This window comes from Equus asinus, chromosome 21, assembly GCF_041296235.1.
Source record: "Equus asinus isolate D_3611 breed Donkey chromosome 21, EquAss-T2T_v2, whole genome shotgun sequence".
Taxonomy (NCBI): domain Eukaryota; kingdom Metazoa; phylum Chordata; class Mammalia; order Perissodactyla; family Equidae; genus Equus; species Equus asinus.
Window position 1 is genome coordinate 95,836,130 of NC_091810.1, and position 24,405 is coordinate 95,860,534.

Genomic DNA, 24,405 nt, shown 5'->3' on the forward strand with positions numbered 1-24,405 from the left:
CATCCGCCTTCCGATGTATAGTCGCGTGGGTGTCTCAGACGTCCTGAGATGCTGTCTGGATATCCTTTGTCAAGCGATAAGTGTCCAAATAATTGTAGACTCGAAGGGCGAGAGACAAAGAGGACTACTCACGGCGCCATCTTGGCTCCTCTCTCTTCTTTCTAATTTTTAATCTCACAGGACATAATCATTATTATTTTATAAAGTCAATGTTCATTTTGGTTTATCAATACATTTACAACTTTTTTTCCTGCTCTTTATTTTGTCCTGCCTCCTTGATCTTTTATCGGGGACTGACGTTCTTCTATACTTGAAATATCTTATTTAAAGTCCCAAGTGTCAGTATGCTGGGTTGTGAATTCTCTTGAATTTTGTTTGTAAAGAAAAGTCCTCATTTTGTCCTCAGACTTGAAGAGTATATTTATATTAGCTTTTCTCACGATATTCTTGGTGTCTATTCTATTTTGTATGTTTTATCTTTTAATCTGTCTGTTCATTATTATGGATAATTTTTCTGATCTGTCTTCCAATTTGCTACATTGTTGTACTGCAGTTAATATATTAACAAACATCTACCTTGCAACACCAAGAGTGAACTCTAAAGGATACTATGCACTTTGGGTGATTATGATGTATGAAGGTAAGTTCATCAATTGAAACAAATGTACTATTCTGGTGGAAGATATTGATAATGGGTGAGTGTATGCATGTTTGGGGCAAGCGGTATATTGAAATTTCTTATCTTCCTCTCAATTTTGCTGTGAACCTAAAATTGTTCTAAAATATAAAGCGTTAAAAAAGTCCTACATTGAACATTTAATTTTTATGGTTAGTGTTTTCATTTTTTGAAGTTTTGTTTATTTTTCAAATCTCTCATATCATCTTTTATAGTTTCTCCTTCCATGAAGATATTCTCAAGGTTTAAAATATATTTTTATTTATATTAAGTATATATAATACTTAATGTAGCATCAAGTCAAATGCCTACCAGCACAAGTCTGGTTTCCATCCATCACCATACAGTTGGCCCCCTTCCCCCATTTATCCCACTCCCTCAGTCCCCTCCCCTCTCGAAACCATTAATCTGTTCTCTGTATCTATGAGTTTGTTTTTGTTTTATTTTGTTTGTTTTGGGTTTTTAGAGTCCACATATGAGTGAAATCATGTGAAACTTGACTTTTGCTGTCTCACACTCTTCTTTATCAAGTTCTGAATTGTACACAAGAGGCTTGGAAGGACAGTGAATGTACCTTGCAAACTTTGGCTTTAGTGTCAAATACATTAGCCCTACATCTGTCAGAGATGTAATTTTGTCAGGGCAGGAATAGATATCTGGATTTCTGATGGTGCCATGAGCTGAATATCTAAAGGCTTAGTTTTATAATTTTTTCTTTCAGTAAACTTTCCATTGTGATCAGTACTTAAACTCATTATTTTCACCAAAATATTTCTTCGCCACAGGGACTTGATGTCCCAAACAGGCATTTCTGTAGTCACCATAGTTCTGTAAGAAAAATACCAGCTTTCTATGTATCTCTATCAGAATAGATAAAGAAGGGAAAATTAGATGTGCAGAACCATTCGTACGGTTTGGGGATAAAAGGAAGATGCTATTAATCTCAGTTGCCTGCCGCACTGCAATGCTATTGTGTCTCTGAACATAAGATATTTCTTATGGAGACATCATGTAGTTGGTTCTTACTTTTCATTCAATATGACAATCTCTGCCTTTTTATTGGAAGACTTGGTCCTTTGTCAATGGAGTAGTTGATATCGTTGGAATTATATTTGCCATTTTGCTCTTTGTTTTCTAAATGGTTTGAGTCATTTTTCCCTCTGTTCCTTTTGAATGTCTTATTTTGTGTTACTAGTTAAAACTTCTATCAATTCTTTAAATATGTTTGAGTTATTTTCTTAGTGGTTGTTCTATGAATATGCACTTTTAATTTATCACAATCTACTTCTGATTAATACTGACTAAATTACAGTAAGATATGGAAACGTCACTGCAGAGTAACTCTATTTACCATCCCCTTTTCAGCTATCAGTGTTATGTATTTTATATCTATATATGTAATAAACATAACATAGCAAAGAGAAAATAAGTACACACAGAAATAGGCTAAAAGCAAAAGGAAGGAAAAAGATATACCATGAAAACAGTAACTATAAAAATACTGGATGTATCTAATAATATCAGAAAAAAATAGGCTTTAAAAGAAACATTGTTAGAGACATAGAAGGTCATCCACACAAAGTCTTTTCTGTTGGCCAATATGTTTATGATTTCCAGTGCTCCTCATTCCTTCTTGTGGATTTGAGTGACTGTGTTGTACCATTTCCATTCAATCTGAAGGATTTCCTTTAATATTCTTTGAAGGGCAAGTCTGAAAGCAACAAAGTCAGTCAGTTTCCATTTATCTAGTAATGACTATATTTTGCCTTCATTTTGAAGGATGGTTTTTCTGGATATAGAATTCTTGCTTGACAGTGTATTTCCCCCAGCACTTTGTATATGTCATTCTACTGTCCTCTGCCTGCATTATTTCTGGTGAAAAGACAGCATTCTCTTAGAGAATAGATTTTGTATTAGTATCACGTGTAATTAGGTGACTAATTGCTTTTTTTTGGAAGGCTTAAAATATGAAAAATTGCTATGCATTTTCAGTATATTTAATCACTTAATCCTCAAAAAAATCCTATGATCTAAAAAGCATTATGGTGATTCCAGTACACAGATGAAGAAAGCCAGAGAGATATTTAACTTACACAAAGTCACTCAATTAATCTGAAAGACAGAATTTAAACCTCATCTTCTGTCTCTGGAACCCTCATTCTTATTCACTCTGATAATTAATGATTGACTAGAAATCCAAAGATAGCAATTTTGTCCTTGAGATGTCATATTTTAATTTTATTAAGACAGCTTGACACCCTGCCATTGACTCCCATTTACATTCACTATATCACGTTTTCTCTCTAACTCCATGCTGACAGACTCGAGCTCACTTTTTCTATCCCCAATCATGCAGTTTCATCAGTACCACAGATTTATAACTATAGTTATAGCCACAACGAATTACCATGGAAGCTGAGAGTGTCATCATATATAAAGCCTTTAGCTTAAAACCAAACCAACATAGAGCTCTTACTTGGTTGACATGACAACAGAATCCAACAAGTGTCCCAGCTATCTGTTTTCATAGATCACAATTATACAAAACTGAAAAGAAAACAAAATGAGGATACTAGTTGGAATTGACAAACAAACTGATGGTTGTTTCCTTGAGCCGAAATCCTACAGTCACGTTTTTATATTTCCGCGGAATGGCAAATCTACAGTAATGAACGCTACAGTTATGTTTTTATATTCCCTTAACTAAAACTTTGCTCTTCATTGACATGCTCTGGAGAAAATCAATCCAACATTAGACTCATCATAGCTGCGGATCGGGCAGTAGCAGAGTCTGTCTCCACCAACTGCTCCTGATTTACTTGGAGACTCACGGTTGCCTGGAGAATTGCACCTCATGTATGTCAGCAATTTTTGTGAGTAAATTTTGAAATTGATGTGGTGAAATTCTTGTTGTTTGGCTTCTTCTCTTGTTCCAACTGCTTCAGAAGAATAGCTAAAAGTAACAAGCAAAGAAAGCCTGGCATGTACAACTGTGACAAATGGGCACACAAATGCATTACTCATTTGTATTGTCAGGGTCCAGACAGGAAATTGAAAGCATGCAGTGTATCAAACAGAGGGAATTTGATACAGATCATTATCTACAAAAGCATTAGAAGTTTAAAAAAACAAATCGCAGAGATTGGTAGCTGCCAGAAGCAGCGAGCCCTCCTAGGGCCAGGTGAACAAAGGAAGAGGTAGTGATCAGAACCCACGTGTGCAGAAGGGCTGTTGCGCATCTTGGGGCTCAGACCCCCCAGGGATGCCGCATGGCCCATGTGGAGACTGCAGGAGCTTGGCCCTTCAGCAGGCAGGGGTCTGGCTCTCGCTGGGAGTTCAGGAAGATGCTGCAGCAAGTATGTCTCTGGCTGTTAGAAGGCTGCCAAGAGAAACCAGACGTAGGAAGAGGAATCCCTTTTCCTCTTTCCCATCTGCCAGTCTCCTGCTCGTGCTTACCATTGGCTGAAACTCACCAGCATCCAGAGGACAAGGAGGTTTGGAAACAGTCTGTAGAAGACCAACCCTAGCATTACAGAGAAGAGTACAGAAAGGCGGGCTAGAATCAGAGACACTGTAAGGATATTGCTAACCGACATAAAATTAAATTAAATATAAAATATTTCCAGAAATTAAACAGAAACTGAAACTAATGAACCTGACCACATATTCCATTGGTAACATTACACAAAGAATGAATGTCTAGTGACTTTATTGAGTGCTTGAGTCAAGTAGATGAATTTAAGGTAGAAAGTTCTATAACTAAATTTTTATGGTGATTTTACTAATTGCAATAGTGTTATTATTGATATTTTGAGACAATTTCTTATATTTCAGGTAAAGCAAATATGAAATAATATCAGCAATAAAATTTTAGGATAATAAAGATATATAGCTAATGCAAGTCCAGACTGGCTGGTTCCAAAGAGAATATAGGATGAGGAAAGATATAATTCCACATTTAAGAAATAGATTCTCCATTAGTAATAAGAAACTATTACGGTAGAGGTAGATAATTAGCTGTATGCCTTTGGTGAGCTAATTAACCTTTCTGTGCAATAGTTTCCTCACGTTTAATATGTAGATAGTGCCAATTTGTCAAGGCTTTGGAAAATTAAATGAGAAAACCATATGATATCACTAATGTTAGCAAAAATTATTATTATTACTACTGATAACTTTATTTATGTGAAGAAACCAACTCCAATGCTGGACTCTCCCTTGAAGAAAAGACTTTACGAGACTTCCTTAAATGGTGAGGACATAATACCTAGAGGCCAACAAAAGAGGTTCTATAACAAGTGAAACAGAGTCAAGCATCTCGGGGGTGGGTAAGCTTCACCACAAGACGGTGCACACTCCAGAAATTAGAGGGCGCACAAACAGGCAGAATCCAGAACGTGCACAAGCAGAGATGTCTTCGAGTCAGGCTCCTGGGTGACAGTTGGTCTGTTGCATTAATTTTAAAATCTACTCTAATATTGTTATTATATTGCTTCTACACCCAAAATGAATACATAGAAGGTATAAAAAGCACCCATGCAATTTAACTGTTTTTGTCAGCACGCCGCTTAAAAGCAGTCGACTGCATGGAGCACATTAAAGGTTTTTTATTGTCCTTTTTGCATATCAGAGTTTTCTAACCTTACAGCAATAGCACATAAGATTCCAGGAATATAAAATGCTCACTTAGAAAACGTTATGAAATTACAACAATAAAGAGATTAAGGAACAATCCTGCAGTGTTAAATTTAAAATCATTATAAACATTTTTTTTTTTTTAAAGATTGGCACCTGAGCTAACATCTGTTGCCAATCTTCTTCTTCTTTTTCTTCTTCTTCTCCCCAAAGCCCCCCAGTCCATAGTTGTATATTCTGGTCATAGCTCCTTCTGGTTCTGCTATGTGGAATGCCGCCTCAGCATGGCCTGATGAGCGGTGCCATGTCTGTGCCCAGGATCCGAACCAGCAAAACCCTGGGCCACCAAAGCGGAGCGCGCAAACTTAACCACTGGGCCACGGAGCTGGCCCCTCGTCTATTTTCTTAAATCTATATTTTCTAGCTCTGTACCCTAAAATGGCCTGGCATCAATGAGTATGTCTAGTGCCAATTTTTTTTTCTCTACTTTCATTCCTCACTAGAGGAAACCAGAACTCCTTGAAGAAGTGGTTTGTCCAGGTCTCAGGTAGAGAAAATGTGGTTATATAGAAAAAAGATAGAGCAGGAAATACACTAAGGTGTCAACAGCAGTGATCTCAGTAGAGATGTGATTTATATTTATTATTTTCCTTTTGTATTTCCAAATATTCTCGGAGGTATATATAACAGGCCTGGGGGGGGGGAAAGTTGTTTAAAAAGTTTTCTATGTACTTTCTTAGACACGTGGATTTTTCTGGCTCCAATATTTAAACTTATATGACGTTGGCCAAGTTATTTAACCTTCTGAAAACTCATTCTACTCATTGATGGGAAGACAATAATACTGGTCTTGTAGGTTTATGGTTTGGACTGATGTAGATTACATATACAAGTCATTTAGCATAGGGCCTAGATCGCAATGTAAATGATTAATAAATGCTCTCTATTACTGTTATCATTATCACCGTCACTATTTGTATAACTCTTCTCTCAAAAAATGATCAGGCTTAATTGCTAATGTTTCTGTTTCCTGCAAGATAATGTAGATTCTGCAGGGCAGAGATCATGGCTGTCTTGTTTCCTACCCTCTCGCTTTAAAAATGTGTATGTCTGTTTTCTCTTGTTCTGTGGTAATTTACTGTAGAAAAAAGATTCTGCAACACGTGTATTTAATATGGACTATTCTCTTTGCATTAAAAGACTCTTTCCCAAGCTATTGTTCAATCCCTGTTTGTTTACTGGAATACAAATAAGAGTGTGTAGTTCACACAGCTTGCCCAGGTCTCTGTGATTCACTGAACCTTGAACGCTTACTCAGTGTGATTATTTCTGGATAGCCAATGAAGGGTAAACCTTTTGCCATCCCCCAAACTAGGTGAGCAGCTCTATATTCAAAAAGGAAGATAAAGCCTCTGTGTGGAGCTGAAACTCAGTACACTGTTCCTGCATATCAAGTAAGTTTACTCTGTGATTTGGAAGACAGAGGAGCGTAGGAGCTGCATCATGGGAAGAAAATCACTGTACCTTCTGAGCGTGGGCATCCTCTTAGCGTATTACGTTTACACACCTCTCCCAGAGAATTTTGAGGAGCCATGGAGGATGATGTTGTTCAACACATATCTGAAATCTGCAGTGCATTTGGTAAGTTTGGGGTTTTATGCATTTAGAAGTGCAGATGCAACCATTTAATCTGGAGAAGTAAGTTTTTCAGGATTTGGGGGTTTTTTCTGTTTTTTTTTTTTTTTATTGATTCACTTTTGAAAAATAAATGCTGTATTTTTTGTCTATTGACTGTTTAGAAGTGTTGCTCCCTTGTTTGTTTGCTTGCTTTCTAGTTTATATATCAGAATCATGTTAAACAGTATCAAGGAAAACAAGCGAGGAGGCATTTGAGTAGCTTTTACTAAAAAATGCTTTGTTTAGGGAGCATTAACGTCATGAGAGTGTCAGTTGTTTGAAATGCCTATCTTAGAGGTAGTTTGCTCTGTAATTTTGTCAACAAGTCAGAGATCATCTGACTCTGTGGCACTCTGCTGGTTATAGACTTTTCTGCAATCCTTTTGGGATCCAGAGTCTAGACTAAGGGCATGTCAGTAAGTTCTCAAGGAAGTGCCCTGTAAGCAGGCAGGTTGGCATGTGCCCAGGGTTAACCATGAGAGTCATGACACTCAGAAAAGGAAGGGGGCACCCTGGGGTGTCCTGGCAACTGGCTGCCTGCCTGAGCGGCTCTTGGGCTGACCTGCAAAAACGGGGCAGATCTCTCTGCCTCCTTGGGGATGTTTTCCCATTACTTCTTTGATTATTGTATTCCCTTCAGTCTCTAAAAGTCTCTTTCTAGAGACTGATCTTTTATTTCTCACATTGAACAACTGAACTATATTAAATCCTATTGGAAAAACAAGGAGTCTGCCGCCACAGAACTTCCATTCAAGTGGTGGAGAAAAATAACAAACTAAAATCAAATGACTGAATAATTCATGAGCATGAGCAGTGCCTAGAAGGAGTCAAGCAGGAGGAGAAAAGAGTCATTCAGGCAAATGGCAGGAGCAGGGCTGTATGATCAGAGAAAGCCCCTCTGAAGAAGAAACCCCTGATTTGAGACCAGAATGATGAAAAGGAACCAGCCACCTAAGTGTTAAGAAAGAGTGTTCCAGCAGAGCCGGCAACAAGTGCAAAAGTTCCAGCTGCAAAACAGTGACAAGTTCAAGAAATCACGTGAGCCAGTGGGATTGTGGGGAAGTTCTTGGAATTTAGCGAGGAGAGGCTGGATGTCATGTCACGCATGCTCTGTGGGCAGTGGCAGGAGGCTTTGATTGAATTCTGTGCGCAGAGTAGAGCTATCAAAGAGCTTCAAGAAGCCAAATAATTTTTTTCTCATATTTCCTTTCTTTGCTCTGCAATCTGTGAGAGGATTTGGTTATTGTTTCTTTGAGTCTTGCTATTAATTACTTTTTAAAAATTCATTTAAGCAATTCTATTTCTACGTTTTTGAGCTTTTCTTCTTCTCCAGTCGCCTTTTTTTTGCAGTCTGTCCACCATTTGTGAGCGTAACATATTTTCAGGGCTCTCAGAGGATATACATTTTAAAAATTGTTTCAACGTCTTTTCTCATTTTTGATTTACCTTTTTGGTTTGTTGGTTTGTTGTTTAGGTAGTGAGTTATTCTCTTGATTTGTCTTGTTTTTCCCGATTAGTTTGGCTGGCTTCCCTCACATGTCTGGCAGTCTTTGAATATCTTTTCACATATTTATTTATTATGCTATGAACATTAAATCAAGACTCAAACTACTGGATTTCAATCCTGGTAAATACGACTCACCAGCTGTGTGACTTTGAACTACTCATGTAACCTTCCTGGGCTCATTTTCCTCTTCTCTGAATATATAATATTACCTACCTCATGTGCAGGCTAGTCATTAATATTATTAAGATTAATCCACGTAAAGGGCTTAGGACACCGACTGTTCTAGAATGAAAAGATGGGATGCAGGTGGCAGGCTGGCCCTCCCTTTTTGTCCCGCCCATTGCTTCACTCCCAGTGTGACCCAGCTTTATAGCTGTACCTCGGGGGATCCATAAGGGCCTCCCTATCTCCAAACTAAATTAGTTTCTCTGTCTGGAAGGGTTTTTTAATTTTTAGTTTAGCCAAATTCTTCAGAAAAGGCCTTACTTTTAAGACTCAGATAAAATTGCACTTCCTGCTTGAAAACTGCTCTCCGTTTGCCACGCCCAGGGAGCTTTTGTAATCATGTGCTGTCTGCTCCCAAAGTACATGTGCAGAGATGTAGGGATGTATTTACATTGTTTTTCAAACAGTTTCTTCTTTGTCTTTCCCACTTAACTCTGAGGTTCTCGAGAACAGCCTTTCTCATGCTCAGCTGTGTAACCCTGAAGCTTAGTGTGGAACCTGACACATTTTTATGGAATAAGGACTAACTGAGCACTCACTCTCCTTTTTAACAACCACTGTAGGCACAACTTCTGACTTCTGGTTCTTCTAAAAGGACCAAAGAGGGTTCATGAACAAGAATTTAGTTCATTTCACTTGAGCTTATTAAAGGACATCGTGTACTTGTTCATAGCTCTCTTTGGAACTTGAATTCCAAGGTGGGTGTGAATTTCGTTTTTAGGCTACATTTCTGGAGATGCTGGGACTCAACCATTTGATGGATTCCATGATGATTGGTATGAGTTTTGATGAAGTTCCACCAACCTCAGATGAAAATGTCACTGTGACTGAGACAACATTCAACCATATTCCTGTCCGTGTGTACGTGCCCAAGAGGAAGTCAGAAGCCCTGAGGAGGGGTGTGTTTTACATCCATGGCGGTGGTTGGTGTTTGGGAAGTGCTGGTAAGTGAATGCTTTGAAAAATCTCTATCACTAAGATAGTTTGCAAAAATTTTATTAGAAAACAGCGTCTCCAATAGGTATACAGGGCTCTTCTGCCGGGACACTGCAGTCTCTTTCGTCTTCTCTTGCTTTGTTCTCCTGCCTAAGTTTTACTCTTCTTTGAAGCTTCAAATTATTCTCTTCCACATATACTTTTCTCTTCAATCCAGGTAGAATTGAGAAGACAGTGTTTTCATATTTATTGCAGCGACTCTAAAAGAACAGACTTTGCTATTTCTGCGTTTCTCCGTCTGATATGAGAGGACCAGCTGACATGTCAACCCATTTACTCACATATTTGCTACATGACTGGCAACATTCTAGGAGCTCTGGATCTGTCTCTTTGAATAGACAAGACTCCCTGCTTCTTGGAGCTTACATTCTAATGGAGATAATCTCTAATCACTGGATAAATAAATAAAGCACACAGTGTGTTTAAAAAAAAGTGATAAATTTAGCAAATAATAGACCAGTGTAATCAAGATTGAATGTGCAGGTTGCAAATTTCTTGATGAATAGGATTATAGCAGAAAGAGGACCATACTTAGAAGTGAAAGCACTGGTTTAAAGGTCCCAGTTGTGTGACTTTGAGAAAATCACCTCACCCGCCTGAGTCCCAGGGTGCTTGATACTCACCTGCTTACCTCAGATAAATGGGATACAGATCAGTTAAGGAAATGGAGATTGAATTGGGCTCTAATTAAGAACTCTGAGCTCTCTCAGAGAGGAAGAATAAATTAGTCCAAATAAGAAATGTTACAGGCTTGAAATTAAGCAAAATTTTCAATTGATGTGCGAAGTTAGGAGGGAAGGAGAGGAGAAGAAAGAGAAAGATTGAGAGGGAATCTAAGATGATTGTCTTGCTTCTGATGGGGGGACTGGGAGGGTGAGGACAGATGCCTGAGGAACAGAGACATAGCATTGGCTGAAAGAATAAGCAACCAGCAAGGCACTGAGAAGTGGCCAAAGAGGTAAAAAAATGAAAAGAAAGCCAGAAGAGGTGAGAGTCTCAAGAAAGAAAGATTAATAAAAACTACTGAATGGTGTAGAGGTGCCAAGTCAGGACAGAAGTATGTCTCTTGGGTGTTGAATTTTTTATGACAATATTGTTGCGGACAGATTTGACAGAACATTCACATAGAAATGCATTGCAATGAGCAAAAAGTGAGAGGAAAGGAAATGGTAAGAAGGATTGATGGCCTTAAAGGGACTTAGTTAAGAAAGGAATAAGCAAGAAAATGATAAATTGAAAGGAGAGTTAAGTAAGAGCATTTTGTATTATTTTATTTTTTTTATGTGGGAAAGACATGAGCAAGTTGGTAGACTGAAGGAAATGAAGGCAATAAGTAGATGCGTGCTAGAATAGGTGGGCTTCAAGGGTTGACCAATGAGGAACATCCCAGAGGAGATAAGAGGGAAGGAGAGTCAGAGCAGTGGTAAAGTATTGGATATGGATAGGAGGGTTGGAGACGGTTAAGAAGAGCATCAGGGGGCCGGCCCCGTGGCCGAATGGTTAGGTTCAGGTGCTCCGCTTCAGCGGCCCAGGGTTTTGCCAGTTCGGATCCTGGGCATGGACATGGCACCAATCATCAAGCCATGCTGAGGCGGCATCCCACATAGCACAACTGGAAGTACCTACACCTACGATATACAACTATGTACTGGGGCTCTTCCGGGAAAAGAAGGGAACAAAAAAAGAAAAGATTGCCGACAGATTTAGCTCAGGTGCCAATCTTTATAAAAAAAAACTAGAAAAGCATCAGTCTTCCTCCTAGACAAGAGAAAAAGAGGCAAAGACAGAGCTCAGCTAGATACATCTTTAGGATAGCAGTGTGGATGCAAGCTGTAAATGAGGGAGTTCCAACTCTGTGTGTTAAGGGGGCATAGTTCTACCCCCCTTATTTTCAGATGTTTTTCTATTGTCCCATGCAGATTTAGGGGGTCCTTCTATGTTACCACAATTCTGTTTATATCTCCTTGGCTCACTTATCTAACAGCACATTCGTCAAGTCAGTAACTTGTCTTTTTGTCTTAACTACTCATCACCTAACACAGAGTCAAGTCAATATCTCTTCCAGTAAGGGAGATGAGATTAGTCTTCCGGAGAATAAAGCTGGCTCAGAAGAGCCAAAGACAAAATGTGAAGGACAAAAGATAAAGAGAAGAACAGCGGTGAGGAGGTTCTATGTGAAACTCAGATTCTACTGAGTTGTGGATGGGTGGTTTCCTATGGATAAGTCCAGCACTTCATTTGTCTCCCTGGTATTTCTGTGCAGAGCAGATGGAGAATTCTCAGAATATAAAGCAAGCACAATGGGATTTTTGTGAAGGAAATATCCTGTCTTCATTTGTCCATTTTCACTAAAGTCCTGCTTTTTTCCTTTTATTTCAGCTTTAAAAGGTTATGACTCACTGTCAAGATGGACAGCAGACAGACTTGATGCTGTTGTCATATCAGCTGAGTAAGAGCTGTGTTTCTTTGTTTTCAGACCAGATGCCTTACATGCCCACAATCACTCAACTTCATTGGTCGATGCATGATTATGCCAAAATCAATGTTTCTCAGATAAGATTAAGTAGGTGATAGAACGTGAAGTCTAGACTACTCGGATCAGAGTCAAGAAAGAAAATACGTGTACATATGTGTGTGTATGCTCTTAAGGCAAGAAGGAAGAGCTAAAAGTAAAGGGTTTTTCACGTAAATTTTAACTGTGTTATCCATGGACATAATTACTTGGACTGGATTTCCTCTCAATGTTACACTGACAATCTTTAGGATGAGTGCCTTGGCGTCAAAGAATCATCTATAAAAGTGTGTCATAAATAGTTCCTACTTGAGGTGGTTATTGTGAAGATGAAGTGGTAACATTCCTGGAAGGGACTCAGCCCAGTGACTAACACTTGATTAGTCCAAACAATTAAAATGTATTATCAAACTAAACAAACCAAGCCGATAAGTTAGTGTAAAATAGCATGTTAGACCAATAATCCGCACTTGAAAAGAACACTTAGGGAGAGTAAAATCAGGTGGTGAATTAGCAGGCGGACTATGTCAGAGCCACATACACCTGTATAAACTTAAACTCCAGGAAATGAAGGAAAAGTTAAGAGTTAACAGTCGTGGCCATTTATCAAGGTAATTCATTATTATAAAATTGAATTATAGTCATATAGTGATTAGAATAAAAATTTTTTAAATCCAAGCTTATGCAAAATTTTGTATTCCAAGTTTATTTTTAAAGATGATTTTCTTAAAGACGCAAGTCAAATGACGCCGTTAAGATATTCACCTATGTTTGGTTCATTAAATTACTAAAAAATCACACATTCTTGAAAAATGAAATATGCTTTCAAATTTTTATGCAAACACAGGCCTTGCCTTTTAATACACTTATTTTATTTGTATTAAAGGTAAATGACACTCTTTAAAAATTCAATAATTTTGACTCTAAAATTATAATGGCCAATAAGCACATGAAAAGATTCTCAGCATCATTAGCCATCAGATAAACACAAATCAAAACCACAATGAGAATTTCACACACACAATTTCACGCACACTAGGATGAGCATAATAAAAAGATAGATTACAAGTTTTAGCAAGGAAATGGAGAAATTGGAACCCTCCATAATGCCGGTGGGAGTGTGAAAGGTGCAGCCACTTTGGAAAAGCTTTTGGCTGTTCCTCAAAAGGTTAAACAGAGTTAGCATATGACTCAGCATATTCACTCTTTAATATATATGCAGGGGAAATAAAAACATATGTTTACAAAAACGTGTATATGCATAGCAGCATTATTAATAAAACCCCGAAAGTGGAAAAAGCCCAATGTCCACTGACGCATGAAAGGATAAATAAAATGTAATATACCCGTATAATTGAAAGATGAATGCTCATTGTCAATAAAAAGGAATGCTATAACATGGGTAAAGCTTGAAATTAGTATGCTAAGTGAAAAGCCAGTCACAAAAGGCCACCGATTTTCTGATTCCATTTATATGAAATGTCCAGAGTAGGCAAATCTATAGAGACAGAAAGTAGATTAGTGGTTGCCTAGGGCTGGGGGTGGAGGATGAGGAGAAATGAGAAGCAACTACTAACGGGTACAGGGGTTATTTTTGGGGTAATGAAAATGTTCTAACATTGATTGTGATGATGGTTGCACAGCTCTCTGAATACACTAAGAACCATTGAACTGCACTCTTTAAGTGGGTTAATTTTATAGTGTGTGAATTATATCACAATGAAGTGGTTATATTAAAAATTAAGAAAACATATATGTGCATATTAAACATTAAGAGAACATATATGTGTATATAAGAATGTATTTCTTTAATCCAAAATATATAGACATCTACCACTTAATAGAAGTATGGAGGAAAAAGCTCAAAAAGACAACGTACAGAAAAGGAGATCCAAATCACCAATAAACATACGAAAAGTTAGTTTACGCCAGGAAAGTACAAATTAAAATGACAAGGAAATACTTCTATACACTCAGTATTATAGCTAAATGAAAAAGACATAAATAAGAAGTGTTGGTGAGAAGATGTATTAACAGGCACTTTCATAAACTTCCGGCTCAAGAATAACTTGGTACCACCACCTTGCAAAACTCTTTGACGATATTAAGTACAGCTAAGCATATACTCTGTGACCATCAATAACACTTACAGGTATATGTCAGCAAAAATGCATACGTATGTTCATCAAAAAACACGTGCTAGGATATTCACAGCATCACTGTTTGTGAAGGTCCAAGAGTGCAAACAACGCAAATGCCCATCAACATTTTGATGGATAAGTGAGTTGTGACATAGTCACACAGTAGAGTATCCGACACGAGGTCAGAAGCACACAGCAAAGAGGATGAGGCTCCAAATCGTCATGGTGAACAATGGAGGCCAGACACCTGGGAGTACAGGCCGAATGATTCCATTTGTTGAAAGGGCAAAACCAGGCAAAATTAACCTACGCTGTGTGTCAGGCTGGTGGATGCTTCAGGGCTTGGGGAGATTAAATGGAAGAGAGCTTCAGGGAGGGCTCTGGCAACCCTCTATTGCATGGTCCAGGTGTTGGTTATATGGCTGTGTTCCATTTGGAAACTGAGTTGTACACTTGAGATACATGCATTTCTGACATGCGTATTATGCTTTCATAGAAAGCAAAAATATAAGTGACATGAAAAGCATGTTTTCTCTCCACAGCTACAGATTAGCCCCTAAGTATCATTTCCCAACTCAATTTGAAGATGTGTATAATGCCTTAAAGTGGTTCTTACATGAAAAAGTTCTTGCAAAATACGGCGTGAACCCTGAGAGGGTTGCTGTTTCTGGAGACAGCGCGGGAGGAAATTTAGCGGCAGCAGTAACGCAACAGGTACGATGCTCATCATTTCTAGGTTTGTCTTTTTTTTTTAAATAGTCTACTTATAAACAGTACTTTAATAAATATATTAAAATGTAAATGCAAGTGCAGACGGTCCCTGACTTAGATATTTCGACTTTACGATGGTGCGAAAGCGGTGTGCATTCAGCAGAAACCATACCGGGAATTTTGAATTTTGATCCTGGGCTAGCGATATGCAGTACAATGCTCTCTTGTGATTCTGGGCACGGGCAGCCACAGCTCCCAGTCAGCCATGCAATCACGAGGGTAAACCACTGATGCACTCACAACCCTTCTGTACCCACGCGGCCATTCTGTTTCTCACTTTCAGTACAGTATTCAATTAATAATGTGAGATACTCAACACTTTATTATGAAATAGGCTTTGTGTTAGATGATTTTGACCAACGGTAGGCTAACGTCAGTGTTGCAGGCGTGTTTCTAGTAGGGAGGCTGAACCAGGTTTCTGGGTAGGTTAGGCAAGTTAAATGCATTTTCCACGTAGGAGATTTTCAACTTGAATGGGTTTATGCGGAAGTAACCCCATCCTAAGATCGGGAAGACCTGTATAAGGATAGTGATTTTGGGGGAAATATTAAAGAGAATGTTGAGAAGAAATGTCTAAAATATCAAAATGTGAATCGCTACTCCTGTCATAGGTTCCTTTCTTTCTTAATGAAATGATAATTCTCTAGATAGATTGTTGATTTAAAATTATATACATGTCAGTAAAATATTATACTAGTGAGATGAATGAGTTTATATACTTGTGTGACCGAACACTGATCTTATCACATTGTTAGAGGTGCGGATGGACTCGGTCACCTCCAGTGCGGTCTTCCTGGATTGCCTGAAGAAGCACACTACTTTTAGAAACTAACAGCACATTCAAAACTTTCTATGCCATTTACAAAGAAGAAATATAAAGTATTCAAAAAATTTCTTTGCTTACATAAAATCAGTTGTTTTTATCTGTCACTTAATAATAGTAATATAATAATAATAATACATAGCATATTTTATCCCAGATTATATGTAACATGAGTTTAGTTTCCATGAACAGAAAAAAAAAAACCTGCTATTGATTGTTTAAAATCCAAGCTGTTTTCCCATTTAGCGGTGGAAGCCAGACGGGGAAGCTGCCTGTGGACTACAGGTGTAGAGTCTGGATTTTACTAGTTGATTTTAATTATAAAGGATGGATTTAGAGCAATTAAAAAACATTGCTTTATTTGTCTTGTTGATGATATTCATTTATAATTATTTTACACTAAAAAGGTATTTTGGCCACTAGAGTTTCTTGTACAATATTTCCAAAAGGAAAGAGTGTTATGGTGAGGCTTTGCTGCAACCACAATGTGGAACAGGAGTTTGAAACTTCCCAGAGCGGATTTCTGATTGTTGCCTTAGGTTTCAGAGTATAGCAGAAAAAACACGAAATTAGACAGCAGAAGACTTGGATTTTCTTGAGAAGCAGTCATTCTACATGTGATCTTCGCCAGTTTACTTAATCCCTGTAAGCACCCATTTCCTCAACTATGAGACAAAATGAAACCTTTCAACTTTACAGAGTTGTTTTTAGGGGCACATGAATAAATTTATATAAAAATACCTGGTAACCTGTAATGATCTTCATAAATGGTCTTCAAAGTGTCCAAAGAGGTCTACTTTGATTATTATGTTACAACATGGATAAACACTATTAGCAAAATATTTGAGGAATCCAATATCTGTATTTTTATGTAGAAGTTATATACTTTTTTTTACAGTATAGTATACTGTGTGTTTTGAAAACATATAAAACTGCATTTTAAAACATGTTTTCAAAAATTGAAATATGTTTTGAATTTTTATTCTAACTTATGGATCACCGTTTTGGCCACTATGGTATTTGTGCACCTCTCTGCAGACCATTGACCTTTACAAACATGAGCACCTTAGGCCTGATATAGGAAAGAGTCATTTTAACAGAATGTTTCACACAGAAAGCCTGCCCAAATCCCTCAAAATACGACGTCACTGGCATCAAAGCCAGGTCAGAAATCCCTGTTAAGTGATCCTTTCTTTCCATGGCAAAGCCTACTGGCATAGTAGACTCTTTTAATAAACTCTCATATTAACAAAGGAGTAAAAAGGTCAAATTTATGCATGTTCTTCTGGTTGTCATTCTTTGTAGAAAGGGTAAGACATTAACTTTCTAATTATTGCTTAGATATTTTGCATTATCCATGAGAAGTATGAGACAGATGATTATCCTTAAGTTAAAAGTACCCTTTAATTAAAGAATATCTAGTTCTAGAATCCTATTTTGGATATTTGAAATTTTGTTCAGATGGTGTATTCCAATTATTACTTACGTCTTTCTGAGATTATGAATCTATATATAATTTTGTTACAGTTATTTTATTGTTTTAAAATGAAAATATTTCATGCAAGTAATTTTAATTATTTCTCAGCTCTTAGATGATCCGGATGTCAAGATCAAACTCAAGGTCCAGTCTTTAATTTATCCTGCCCTTCAGCCTCTTGACGTAGATACACCATCATACCAAGGATATTCGCATTTTCCTGTTCTGTCCAAATCACTCATGGTCAGGTTCTGGAGTGAATATTTTACTACAGATAGATCACTTGAGAAAGCCATGCTTTCCCACCAACATGTTCCTGTGGAATCAAGTCACTTATTCAAGTTTGTTAATTGGAGTTCCTTGCTCCCTGAGAGGTTTCTAAAAGGATATGTGTATAACAATCCAATTTATGGCAGTTCTGAGCTATCAAAGAAATATCCAGGATACCTGGATGTGAGGGCAGCCCCCCTGCTGGCTGATGACCACAAGTTGCATGGTTTACCTCTGACCTACATCATCACCTGTCAGTATGACGTGTTAAGAGACGATGGACTCATGTATGTCTCCCGACTTCGGAACGCTGGAGTTAGGGTGACCCATAACCACGTTGAGGATGGATTCCATGGATCATTTTCACTTCTGAATTTTAAAATTGGTTACAGGCTCATCAATCAGTATATTAGCTGGCTAAGTGAAAATCTATAGCAGAATATTTATCAAAGATATATTTTAAAAATAAAGCAAATTTCAATACATCAGAAAATCTAGATGTTAGAAATTGGCCTTTCTTGGTCTCTGTAAGGTCTATGTATAGCATAATGATTATTTTCTGTTTTACTTTTTGACTCTGAGGGATTTCGTTTAGTTTTCCACATTGTGTATCTGGTAATTCAATGAGGTTTTTCCTCTTAACGAATATAATCTTTTTAAAATATCTTATTTTCTTGGATACTCTTTTTGTGTATGTTGGCTACTACTTACTATTTACAATTGCGAGAGGATAAATGCAAGCAAATATTGCTCATCTAAATAATGTCAAAGTTTTAATTGATGTACATTTACAGTCTGAAACACTCCCAGTACCTGATCTAAGTGCCAACTCTGAACATAGTTGCCTCAACATGGTGCCATTTTATTATCACTGTAAATTCTTCTTTTTCTTTGCAACACCTCTAGAATCCAAGTCGCAGGAGTTACACTATTTAATGCTAAAAATCACTGTGGTACTCTGGGGAACTAGCTGCTTTACACTTGGGGAGGAGTTAGAGAAAGTGACATTTAGTAAAGATGGAGGAAGTCTTTAGAATGGGCAATGACCTAGTAACAGCCAGAGACTACAGACGTGGAAGCAACTGACCAATGATAGAAAAAGCACAGAAAAACTTAATCTGTGAAAAGTCCATCCTGACATTGCAGGGAGGAAGGCAAAATAAAGTGGATTGTTGAGGAGCCAGCCCGGTGACATAGTGGTTAAGTTTGCGTGCTCAGCTTCAGTGGCCCAGGGTTCACAGGTTTGGATCCTGGGTGCAGACCTACGCACCGCTCATCAAGCCATGCTGTGGTGACATCCCACGTGAAATAGAGGAAGATGGGCACAGATGTTAGCTCCGCAATAATCTTCCTCAAGCAAAAAGAGGAAGACTGGCAACAGATGTTAGCTCAGAGCCAATCTTCCTCACACACACAAAAAAATGGATTGTGTTTCAAGGCTGAGCAGAATTATTTGTATTGGCCACGAGCTGTGTGACGTATTCTAACTGTGAAGAAGCACAGCCACAGTCAGTCTTCCAATGGTGCGGGAGCTCCACATGGCCCTCAGGGACCAGGGCTCCTTCTATCTTTGTACTTCAGCACACTCAGTGTCTGTTTTTGTGTCCATACACACAATTATTGTACTTTTGAGTATCATCTGAATATCCTATCTTGGCAGAGATGGAGTATGGTAAAAGCTGAGTCACATTTGAGGCCATTCCATTTTCTTAAGGAACCAGTAGCTATCCCAGAAGCTCCACCCAATAGACTTCTCTATTTTGTTTTCTAGGACTGAGTCACAAGAAATTTTGCAAAACAGAAACTTTGTAGTTGAGCAAATGACATTTTCTTGTGCTGAGGAATAAGAAAATAACAAAGCAACTAGGAGAACATGCTATACATATCTATAGCAGTAAATTGTCAAACAGCAATTGTGGGATAATTTTCTGAGTAAATAAGTAAAGAGAGTTGAGGATTAATAACAAATGTACTGAATATATATATGTCGGATCTATGGTCCCAAATGAATCATCGATGTACCATGTATAAATAAAAGAATATGTTGATTGCTTTGAAGTAAACTCTTGAATGCATCCATGGTTGGTACTTGCTATTCTTTCCTCTGAACTCTCCTTAAGGGAGCGGGTGATGACACTAATATAAATGTTTACAAGCAGACATCTGATTGACCAGAGAGCTGGGGACTCAAATAGCATCTATGATGTTTTCACATTAAGCAAACATTCTCTCTGACAATTAAAGTCATGGAGGCAGACAAGAGGAGTGGGCCAGAGGATCAATTTACTGAGATTTGTGAAACTAACATTCTAGAAGTTTTCGCTATATCTTGATAAGAATGATAATATTTTTAGATCAGTTTAATTGTTAGTATTGTTAGTCAAATTGAGTAGCAGGGATGCAATTTTCAAGCACAGTGATCCCTTTAGGGGGGAAAAAAAACTCCTGAAAATTCCAATGATCTGGCAATTCCACATTCAGATATTTTCTCAAAATAAAATGAAACAGGGCCACAAAAAAGGACTGGCGCAGGAATGTTTATTTTAGCTTTATCCACATCAGCAAAGAATTGGAGGGAAAATTCCTTAACTTCTTGTTTTTTCCTTCTCTTAAACTGCCTACAACTGAAATATAGTATATACTCCAAGACGTTGCTTCCCTTATTTTTCCTTATACTGCAAGAGCTGGAGGTGAGGTAAGGCTTACCTATTGCTCCTTCCAGACCATCCTCTCTCCTCCACCCTTGTTCAGGGGTCAGCAAACTACAGCCTGCAGGCAAAATCACTTCTGTTCCTGTTTTTGTATAACCCTGAGCTAAGAACGTTTTATTCTTAATAAATAATAATGTTATATAATAATATAATAATGTAATATAATAATGTTATAAAGCATTATGGAAAAAAAAGAAGAGAAAAAAAGGAGGAGGATGGGGGAAACACCTGTGACTTGCAAAGACTAAAATATTTATTAGTTGTCCCTTTACAGGAAAAGCTTACAACACACCATATCTCACTACCTTCCTCGTTGTAGTCATCTGCTGAGCCCACGGACATCTTAGCCCATGTCGTGTCTCCAAAGATTTTTATCTTTGAGTTTACTGTCAATATCTTATGAACGTATTGGTAATCTCAGTATTTATTTAGATAATCCATGAAGCACCCTGGACTCCTAGCTGTTTGGCATGCTCTCCTGCGAGGATCTTGTTCCCTCCTTGAATAAAACACTCTCATGGCCATACCCTGAGATGTATCATGACCAACAACTGTGCCCCCTTCACAATCTCAGTACTAAACACTCCGGTTTATTCCTCCTTAGTCCTCAATTTCAATAATATTTGAAACATATGGATCTTAAAATTGATTGACTATACCAACACTCCACTATTCCTCACTTTTCTCGTATAATTTCTTCTCCTTCTTGTCCAAAATATATTCTTTGGTCAGTCAGAATAATCCCCCTCCTGTGTACATCATCAGCTCCCTTGTCTCTCTACTCACCTCCTTGTCTATCATAACCCAAATCTGAATAAACCCGTCTTTATGCCTACTCTGCACTATGCAGCTACTGCCTGTGCAGCTGAACATGGTTGAAGAAAAACAGAGAGGCATGCTAGAATTTGCCACTTTAATCAAGACTGCAAACCTTATGTGTGTCCTTAATGATTCCCAGCCATCATACTATGGTTTTCCAGTCAAGTGAGCCTTCTAACCTGCTTAATTACTCAAATCTCCTCTACCTCCTCCTCCATCCTTTATCTCAGCTAATGATCTTGTTTTCTATTTTGCTGAGAAAACAGAAACCACAGAAGCAAAGTCCCACAAGCTCTCACCCCATGTTGACCCCTGCACCGGTATCCTCACCCACATAGTCTAACTCACCACCTATTACTGTAGATGAACTAAGGATTCGCACTTCCATGGAAGCATTGTCTCCCTCTATTTGTGCACTTGTTCCCTCCTCTTTTGGGTTCTCAAGGCATTCCTCCAGGAGTTCTCTCCTTGCAATCCTGCACCGTCAATTTCTCCCTCTCCACTGGATCATTCCCATTAAATTACAAATAAATTTCTTTTTCACATATCTTAGAAAACAAAAAGCAGACGAAAAAATAACAACGAAACTTTCTTGACATCATTTTCCTCTCCAGCTTCCTCCCTTTTTTCTCTGTTTTCTTTCACAGCAATACTCTTGGGGAGAGTTTTCTGTCCTTGCTGTCTCTGTTTCCTCTCACTCCATGCTCTTATATTTACTCCAATCAGTCCTTCTTTTTTCATGAACTACCAAAATTGTCTTGTCAAGGTTAGTAGTGACCTCTGCGTTGCTAAACTCAAGGGTTGATTCTCAGTCCTCATCTTACTTGATTCAGCCAGTCACTCCCTCTTCCTCGCAGCACTTTCTTCACTTGGCTCAGGATCGTCAAATGCTCCTGGATTCCCTCCCACCTTTCGGGCCACTTGTTCTAAGTCTCGTTTGCTGTGTCTATCTCTGTTCATTCTCAGTGGAGTGCTTCCAGTCTCAGGACTTGGACTTCTTCTCTCTCTGTACTCACTTCTCTGGGGATGGCCCTTGGTCTCAAGGCTTTATGTGGCCTATAAGCTGACACCCCTAACTCACATCTGCACCATGGAGCTCCTCAATTCCTGATTAGCATATGTCCAACGGCCTACTTGACAACATTTGGATGTATAAAGACATCTCAAATTTAAATTTCTGATCTTCTACATGAAATAACTCCTACTCAAAGATGATCTCATTTTAGTAAGTGGAAAACTCCAAAATTCCTCCTGTGGGCTCAGGTCAAAAGAACATTAAAGTCAAACTTGATTTCTTTCTTTCTGTGTGTCATATGTCCATACATTATCAAATCCTTTTGGTTGTATCTTCAAAATACTTGGAGAATTCAACCATTTCTTAGCACTCACGGCTAACATCCTCTATGATACACCATCATTCTTCACTTTTATTATTCCCACAGCATCCTAATTGGTCTGGCTTTACCCTATCCCCATAGATACTACTCTTAACACACCAGCCAGGATGGTCTTTTTCAGATGGAAGACAGAACATGTCACTTCTCTGCTCAAAATCCCCAAAAGGCTTCTTATTTGAGGCAGACTGTGGGTCTTTACGACGTCTGTAAGCTAGTTCTTACAATGACCTACTAAGTCTTACACACTATGTAGGCTATCATTTATCTCTTCTTTCAGTTCATATTGATGCAGGGTCGGTGAGCCAAGGAGTCGAAAGAAAGACTTCTTGGACTCTCAAGGTCTGGCAGTAGTGCTCTTTTATTTAGAGAATAGTGTGGAATAGCATGCAGACAGGACCCATAGGCAGTAAAGAGTTGCTGCTGCCGCTGCTGCTGCATGAGGACAGGATGCACGGGCACTCAAAGCTGCTGCTGCCCGCATGGGGACAGGAACCATGGGCAGTCAGAGCTGCTGCATGGGGACAGGACCCATGGTCAGGTGGAGCTGCTGCTGCCGGAGTGGGGACAGGACCCATGAGCAGTCAGAGATGCTGCAGCTGCTGCAAATGTGAGTTGAGGGTAGGGCTAAATTTAAGGCATAGGTATGTGAGTTATCTCTTTACAAGACAAAGGAAAGAATATGTAAAAAGAGTTGTTAAAATGGTATCAGTGCTGGTAGGGTCTGGTTATTGGGTATACCGTCCTATAACTTTTAGACAAGAATCAAGCCGGATTAAGTAAATGGCAGAAACCACCGCTTAAATATTATCTTCAGCTAAAGATAAAGGAGGATGTTGGGGGGGTTCAGTTACATGAGGTTGCCAGACAGTAAACAACATAAGTCCTTGCCTTCCCCATTAAGAGTTTCCAGAGACAAGGCCATCCCGCCTTCCTCCTGGTGCAGAGAGGGAGACATCCCCCACAGATGGAGACTTCCTTCACAAATGCAAATGTCTCTCATCAAAGGGCAAGCAAATTCCACTCCTCAGAGCCTCCTTCTCATCTTCAGTTTTAAAAATTAACCAGCCTAAAATCCTCATCAATGTTATTGCGTTCTACACTTCAATTCCTCTAGCCTCTTTGACGTTCTTCGAATTCCAATCTCAGGGACTTTGCTTCAATAACCCTCCTCAGATATTCACCTCCTCACACGTCACTTTCTCATGGAGGACTTTTGCCATCACTATTTAAGATCATCTCCCATCTGTCCTGTACCTACCACAGTGCATGATCTGTTTTCTCTTCTTCAAATAGGTCAACCTAATCCCACCTGTTTGATTGGTTCATAGAATGTATTACTCTCTGAGGTGATCTTTTTCCTTTATTCACATAGATTAGTGTTATTGGTTTTATCATTTGCACACCTTGCCATATCTTTACAAGAGGATCATTAACACATAGTTATATCTATGCTTCTTCAGATTAGTCTGTAGCTAGAAGCAGAGAATGTCACATCTATTAGCTAATTTCTTTCCTCATCAATATTCCCATTTGTATGTGAGAAAATCAAACAAGTAATTCAACTAACAGACAAAATTGTTAACAAAGATATCATTGTTAGAAAATTTCCTATGATTTATTTCACAAACTGGCCACAATAATGAGCAAATTCTGAAATAATGACTGAATTGTTACTATAATAATGAATTGTTACTATAATAATGTCAAAAGTTGGGATAAGTGTTGGAAATGGAATCCTAGTTGTCAGGCATAGTAAACTCAGGTAGTA

General features: G+C 38.4%; 1 protein-coding gene across 2 annotated transcripts; it reads left to right on the forward strand.

Annotated features, from left to right (window-relative positions):
* Window positions 1-3,397: 3,397 nt before the first annotated feature.
* LOC106836588 (arylacetamide deacetylase) lies at window positions 3,398-19,773 on the forward strand. Of its 2 annotated transcripts, none has more exons than XM_044754880.2 (6): window positions 3,398-3,532; window positions 6,687-6,952; window positions 9,442-9,664; window positions 12,096-12,165; window positions 14,912-15,083; window positions 17,549-19,773. In XM_044754880.2, the coding sequence occupies exons 2-6, from the start codon at window positions 6,815-6,817 to the stop codon at window positions 18,143-18,145; spliced, it is 1,200 nt and encodes a 399-aa protein (XP_044610815.1). In that variant the 5' UTR covers window positions 3,398-3,532; window positions 6,687-6,814; the 3' UTR covers window positions 18,146-19,773. The 2 variants fall into 2 exon arrangements, with proteins under 2 accessions (XP_044610815.1, XP_014705074.1); XM_014849588.3 differs by having other exon boundaries at window positions 3,415-3,549.
* The last annotated feature ends 4,632 nt before the right edge of the window (window positions 19,774-24,405 follow it).